This window comes from Octopus bimaculoides, chromosome 23, assembly GCF_001194135.2.
Source record: "Octopus bimaculoides isolate UCB-OBI-ISO-001 chromosome 23, ASM119413v2, whole genome shotgun sequence".
In the NCBI taxonomy this organism is placed as follows: domain Eukaryota; kingdom Metazoa; phylum Mollusca; class Cephalopoda; order Octopoda; family Octopodidae; genus Octopus; species Octopus bimaculoides.
In genome coordinates this window covers 25,645,875-25,653,748 of record NC_069003.1, presented here as the reverse complement: position 1 = coordinate 25,653,748, position 7,874 = coordinate 25,645,875, and the positions used below count along the sequence as shown (strand labels likewise).

General features: G+C 33.2%; 2 protein-coding genes across 2 annotated transcripts in view; one reads left to right on the top strand and one right to left on the bottom strand.

Annotated features, from left to right (window-relative positions):
• LOC106877273 (mediator of RNA polymerase II transcription subunit 22) overlaps window positions 1-7,874 on the top strand; it is a 38,108-nt gene that overhangs the window by 14,883 nt on the left and 15,351 nt on the right. The gene's annotated exons all lie outside the window — the stretch shown is intronic.
• The window catches only part of LOC106877269 (60S ribosomal protein L7a), a gene marked incomplete at its 5' end in the record, with an annotated part of 18,120 nt that overhangs the window by 5,051 nt on the left and 5,195 nt on the right, over window positions 1-7,874 (bottom strand). The window contains 2 exons of the mRNA XM_052976109.1: window positions 1,069-1,289; window positions 2,495-2,644. Of these exons, the coding sequence (XP_052832069.1) occupies window positions 1,069-1,289; window positions 2,495-2,644 (371 nt within the window). The remainder of the gene's footprint in view (window positions 1-1,068; window positions 1,290-2,494; window positions 2,645-7,874) is intronic.

Here is a 7,874-nt window from a genome sequence, read left to right as displayed (position 1 = left end):
ATATATATATATATATATATATATATATATATATATATATATACTATAACAGACATACCATTAACACACACCTCAAGCCTATCTTTCCCTGTGTAAGTCTGTCTGTGTCAGTCATCAAAAAAATGTACGTATACAGACAGGCACAAACACCATTACACATATACTTGTCAGTCATCAGCCTAATGTATGCAACAAACACACAAACACATATAAAAGATTTTAATTTAGTTCAATTTTAAACAGAAAATTTATATAGAGACTATCTCAGGTAAGTTGGTACCAAAAAGAGTTATGCATTAAATTTTTTTTAATATCTAGTTAAGTTGCTATAACAAAGCTCAAGAAAGATAATCGCTCATATCATTCACAACAGTTAAAACTGGACTCAGAGATCTCGGTTGGTAGTGATTGTATTATCACCATGCAGGGATCTGACATGTTTACTTCATCATTATCCAAGTCTTAACATCACTTATCTCATCCTATAGTTAAACACTTGTATGCTGGAGAGTTATAACAGTTAAGCTAATTAACACACATGACAGCTCTGCAAATCAAAATGAGAGATCACCTAAGCAACTTTATTATAATACAGATATGTGACTAATTCGGAGAAACATTACTTTCATTATTCACACATTGGTCTTGTAATTGAATACTGTAATTTTGGTTGAAATTGAAAGAGTGAAGCTATTTTCACTTTCTAATGAAACTTACTCATAACTTTCAGTATCAGCACATATCTTTCCGTGTGTGCGTCTACCTGTGTCAGTCATCAAAAAAATGTATGTATACAGACAGACACAAACACCATTACACACATATACTTGTCAGTCATCAGCCTAATGTACGCAACAAACACACGAACACATATAGAAAATGTGACATCATTGTGGTGGTAAAAGATGTCATTTATGATAGGTGACTAAAAGAAAAATGATAATCTTAATTTTTTGTATGAAAATAGTTTAGTTGGTAGCCAAAAGCTTACTGAATCTTTTGCTTTGGAATGCATAAGGAACATACGCACATATAGATAAACCTAATGCAGTTAGGGGAAACACCTACCTCAATGGGATCAACATCATGAGCAATGACAACTAATTGGGCTGCTTTCTGTTCTATAAGGCTGGTCACAGTATTGGCTCCAGACCTAACAACAGGGGGGCGTTTTGTTGGTGTATCTGTTTTACCTGCAGCTCGTTTCTCGGCACGAGCCCTTAAACGTGCTCTTTTCTGATGCTTGGTTTCTGGACGATATTTGTCCAGAAGTTTAAACATCTGAGTTGCTGCAATTTGGAACAAAAAAACAATACATTAAAGTAATTGCACTAAAATCCAACCTAATTACATTCTGGGTGGATTCAATTACAGGACTTATAGATTTACCGACAAATACGAACCTATAAACCAGCGTTTCTCAACCAGGGTTTCCCAAGGTTCCATGAGAAAGAGTGAGATAAGCTAATACTAATTTCATGATTGTAATATTACTATACATGCACAACATATTATTGGCTATTGTAATATAGACATCATCCTATCTAACCTATTATGTTATCAAAAAATATAACCATTGAGGATATATTTAGTGATGTCTGCAATTTATGGACAACATTATATATATATATATACACACACACTATTTTAAAGGTCAAAAGGTTAAGAAACACTGCTATAAACATTCTATGGTAAATACACTTGTACATGATTATCAATGTAGACTACTTTTTTTATACACTTGCACAATCCTAATAATTTCTTTATGAAAAGTAAACTGGGGGCACAGTTTACCTTGATCAAGCTTGGTACTGCATTAGCTGTAAGTTATATACCACGGTATGGTCAGTCAGTTACAGTAGTATAAGAGTACTCAGTGGCAGCATGGGGACAGGTACCAAGTAATAGCTATTTCGACCCCTCTCTAGTCAGGACAATTTTTTTATTCCTTTTCGAAAAATACCGGTATTCTTTTGATATAACTCGATAAAATCAAAACACTATAGATATAGCGAAGGCAGCTTTATACTGTATAATTTAAACTTCAAGAATGTTTTTTTATGAAATTCATAAAATGCATTGTATAGTCCCTCCTTTTCTCCATGCATGTTGCAATATTTCTGCTTGGCGTGAAGCAGGTAAGAACAAATATGTAATGATTTTTTCCCTTCAAGTTTAAAATGAGACATTGCTGGCATAATTACGTTATCTATATTCCACAACACATAAATACATAACAGAACAGGCAGACAAGAACAAGCACACACGTACAACTGATTAGCTTTCTTCTCCTTCTCCCATTTCGTCAACTAACAGTTGACATGTGCTTCCACGGAAGCAGCCGAATTGAAGTGTTTCGATTTTGTCAAGTCATCAAAAGTATACCAAAATACCTATTACATAATCAAGAGTTGCTTATATATATTTTCATAAATTTTCCTCAACCTCAACATAGCAAGTATATCTTCTCAAATCAAAATAAAACTGGACTTACCTAAATCTTTGCTAAGATTCTGCCTAAACTGATTGATTGGTGGTGGAACTTTGAGGCGTTTATAAAGAACAGCCCTTTGCCTTTGGATCTTCACGTAACGGGGCCATTTTACAAAACGTGTTAGATCCCTCTTGGGTTGGATATCTTGACCTGAAGAAAAATACACAATGAAATTTAGCCACGTTTAATTTGTAATCAGGTATTTTTATAAACAAGAGAATAATCATGTGAACAGTTTCCAAATCAACAACCCTATCAGTGAGGATGCCAAGGTTTCAGAACTGGTATTCATATTCCACTGTTGCTTGGCCTCAGCACAAACCATACAATGCAAAGGTTCAAATACAGTGAGGATAAGTTATACAAAAAACAATAACTTCATAGTGAACTTGTATAGAAAAAAGCAGAAGATAACCCAAAACTAACATAACAAATCATATCAAAGCAACTACATAATCGACTATTATTGAACTAGTGCCCTAATTAATAAAATGCAGCATTTTACAACAAAGATAGCAAGATTCCGTTTGAGAAATTACTGGAAGCTACTTGCGAGTTAATATTTCTATAATTTATATTCTTCAAACAAGAGAACCTTAAAATTTCCAGCTGCAAGTCAAACCTTATTACTATATAAAAAATACATATACAGACCTAATTCAGTTCATATGATTTTCACTAATATTTAGAAATGATCTAACTATAAATCTCACAGAGAGACATAAGCAGCAGTGTTACGATAAAGCAGTTGTTTATTGTCAACTTAATGTGACAGTCCCAATAAGGGAATCATGCTGCTGCTATTTAGCCCTAGGAAGCTTCACAAATATAAGGACACAGGAAATGTGTCAAGGCCAACAGGAAGCGGTCTAGCTTCCTAGGGCTAAATAGCAGCAGTATGACTCCCTTAATGGGTCTGTCACATTACGTTGACAGTAAACAATTGCTTTTTCACTAATATTTGTTCTGCCATATTTTCAAGTAACTCAGACAGCCAAGGGGTATATTTCACAGAAAATTCAATACCAATAACGATTGTCATCACAGTTAATTTATACGGAAATCACAGAAACCTTGAAATAGTAACTAAAAATCTAGTATACTGCTTTCACCACATACACCCACTCCTTTCTTTCTCAATATTCAGTATATTATCATGTTAGATGATATCACAAAATTTAACCCTTTAGTGTTTGCATTATTCTTCCAAAATTAATGCTTTTTTTATCCACATTGTTTTGAACTAATCATACATTACCTTGTAGCTATGAATTTTGATGAGGTAGCTGTTAATTTTTAAAACAATATTGTAGGGTTGGTGTGAGGGACCAGATCTGGCCAGTTTGAACAAAACAGGCAGAATACTTTTGGCCGGATATGGCCGGTTTAAATTCTAAAGGGTTAAATAACTTAGCTATTAGATTTGAAATTCTATAAATTTATGAAAGGAACATTTATGTTTAAAATGTATTCTAGTTATAATATATTGAAACAAAAGATCTAATTCTAATTAAGCTCCACAAAGAAACTACAAAAGCATATTCTTTCAAAGCTCAGAAATGCGTATAAAAAATGTCTCATCAATGTCAGAGAGGGCAAGGTAAACCTCATAGCTGAGAAATTATATGCTTCGCAAAAGCCATCTAAAGTATTATTTGTGTAGAATATCATGGAAAACGTTACAATTTTAATATCTAAAAAACAGTAAACCATTATGTCAGATTCATAAATGTTGCAAAGGAAAACAAATTACTCCAGTCTGATATTTCAAACGATTCCATTATATCACAAGGTACAATGAAATAACAAATGGACGATTTGGTGCAGTCATTTTGAAGCCATCCATTTGGCACCCAACGGAGAAATAAGCATATAACAGAGGGATGAGAAACAAAATTACAGAAAGCAAGAGAAATTATTTAAAAATATGGTTAAACTATAGTTATCTCCCTTCGTATAACAATAGTAGACTATAGTCAATAAAATACTTTAAATATACCATTGACAGGCTGAAACCGAGTTCCTCAACTAAGACTAGTTTCATAAAACCTTATCTTTCTGTAATTGAAACAGCACAGTTATTCATCTCCTAATAGTAGTTTCTAAATGATTTATCTTTTAGCTCTCTTTACATCAATTGTTTTGTTCACAGTACCAATACCAAAATTTAAAATCACAATCCTCTATGCTTACTTACTTTGACAAGAAAATGAAATCCATTAACCACTAAATTTTCCTAATCAGGTTTCATTATTATTACTTCACCAGCCGTCATCAACTTAAGCAAAACCCTATCTTCAGTACCAAAATATATTAAAGTGTTAATACCAAAATGGTAGGTCCAAAATGTACCTAAAAATTCTAATAAATTCTTTGAATATCCATTGATCTAACACAAAATAATGTGACAGACATTTATCACCAGTTCATACACAAGATAATAATGGCCAGTGTCCTACAACTGTCACAGTTAATATAGGAAGAGATATCGTACAAATGTACCATAGGGTACAAGTGTGCAGCTCTTTTCCAATAAACAAACTGACAGGGTTTGTCTTAAAAAAATAAACACAAATTTCTGAACATATTACACAATCACGTTCAGGTCCTTCATAAATACAAAAAATTCCACACATTTTAACGTCCACTTTTTCATACTTGCATGGGTCAAGCAGAGTTTACTGTCCTATGGCTGAATGCCCTTCCTGATTTCAAGCAAGGTAATATTTCTCCATGGCCAGATATGCTCATGAAATATTGGAAATGACATCTAGTATGGTGGCAACTATCACACAATGTCAAAGAGACAAATACAGATATACAATGAGCTATATACACACCTCAGATATATTAGTGTTCAATCTACAGATTGAACACTAATAAAACCAATACATCTTGAATTTCATAATAGAAGCACCATTTCCATATATGAAATTATGCCCATTCAGTCAAAAGTCTCTACTTTTCAGAATTTACACATGGGAAGTGTATTTGAGTTAACTACAGCTACATGGGGGTGGGCATTTTAGTTACATAAGCCTTAACTAAGAATAAGAATTTACAGAGAGATATTCATTAGAAGCTCAGAAATGCATATAAAAAAATGTCTCATCAATGTCAGAAAGAGAAGGTGTGAGGTGAGATCTAGCTGGTTTGAACATAAAACAGGTAGAATATTTGGGCTAGATATGGCTGATCTAAATACTAAAGGGTTCATCTTTGTTTCAGATATTGGAATGGTAGACAAATCATTCCAGATATATTCTCTTGGTCTCTTCCTAATGGGACAGGTCATGCCAAATGTTATATTAAAGCTGAATATCTAACACGAATGTAACAGGTATTTATCACCAGTTCATACACAAAATAATGACCGGTGTCCTACAACTGTCATAGTTAATGTAGGAAGAGATATCGTACAAATGTATCATGGGATACAAGTGTGCAGCTCTCTTCCAATCTACAAAATTAAATGAAATTGTCATCTTAGTCCAACAGATAGGCTTCTCTAGTAAACATGTCACTTTAGGCTGATGAGGTCTAACAAAACAAGTTCTTAGCGTTGATGAGTCCTACTCACCCATTGTATTCCATATTTAATCAAGGTTTAGCATTTCAGGTTTATCTCATCTGCCTTTGACCAATATTAGCATCTTCTACATGACATACTCCTATCCTAGTACCCACTTTCCAGCCATGCTCACTCACCAAGCTTTTCATCTATTTCCCAATTGTTTAAGTGTCAGTCCTTGTAATTATCTAAACCCTAAATATTGTTTAGGGATAGAAAACAACTACCAAAACGTAACCAGTTTAAACCTCTTCAAACATCAGATCCCTGAAGCAAGGCTATGAACTATTGCCATTCAGTCAGTGTCAGAAAAGACATCTAAACCTATCAGCTACATACACTTTCAAGAGTAATTTTATTCCTATAATAGTCCAATTCTTATCCCTCTGTAATGTGTGTGTATAATATATAAATACATGTATATATTTATTAGATATTCATAGTGATATGAATATCTAATATTTCAACATCCCCATCTATTAAATATGTAACAACGCTTCGACAATAAAATTGGGGGTCACATAAATACAAAAGCATATTCTTTCAAAGCTCAGAAATGCGTATAAAAAAATGTCTCATCAATATCAGAGAGGGCAAGGTAAACCTCATAGCTGAGAAATTATATGCCTTGTAATTATTGTGATCCTTTAGATTAACTAAATATTTCCTTCTTACATTTCTCAGAAAATATCAGTTACAAAATAAATCATAAGCATTTTATACAATTCAACTTATACAGAACAGACTCAAATGGCAAATTATTTTAATCGTTATTTTATACAATCAAGCCTACTGTTACTACTAAGTGAACATAGATGTGTGTATGTGCATATATACATACACAGACAAATTGAAGTGACCACTGGTGTAGAAAATGATAGTCCATATGTAGAGCACTCTTCCTATGAAAGAAAGACAACAAAAATGCTAGAGCTTACTATTTTCAGTATTATTTCAAGATTTGTTCTTAAAAGCTAAAGTTCCCAATACTAGTCTATAAAAATAACAGGCTATACACATGTCAACAGTATCGCTAGAGCTATACCAGTCATTTACCCAGTGCAGCACAAATTGCTAACTAGCTAGCCACTATGGGTAGCAAAACAATTATCAAATTGTGATTAAGACAGTCAACAGGACCCTAACCCTCACTATCAACACAGGGATGAAGTGAGATAAGGTGGACTCAGACAGCCAAGGGATCGATTTCACAGACAATCACATATCCAACAAGTGTCATCATAGTCAATCGTTTGTTTAGAACAAATCAATGATCTCAAGTATTGTACAATGCTGAAATACATTTTCATCACTTACTTCTTCCCTATCAGTACTACATTAACCCTCTCCTCTACATTGCTACATGCTTGTTTGAAGTGATCACTGCGGAAACAAAGTTACGCAGAATGAAAACAAGCTGGAAAAAAGATAGCTTGTGGTTTCCTACAACCGTAGAAATACGGGCATTTTTTGCCATAAATATTATTATAGGTATTAGACAGTTACCCAAGATTAGAAATTACTGGAGCAATCAGGAACCTTTTGGCGATCAGTAGAGTGAGTTAACCAGTCATAATTTAATTTCTATAACTTAAAATTTATAGACATTTTACATTTTCATGAACCATTTACTTATGAAATGAATTAATATCCTGCTACAGTATCACTATGTTCATATATATATATATATATATATATATCACACAGGATATTTAATAGGGGTGAAACATGTGTTACTTCCACCAATTGGCTTTACAGGCATCATCAACTGCATGTTTTAAAATATTTTCTCTCTTCGAGCAATATAAA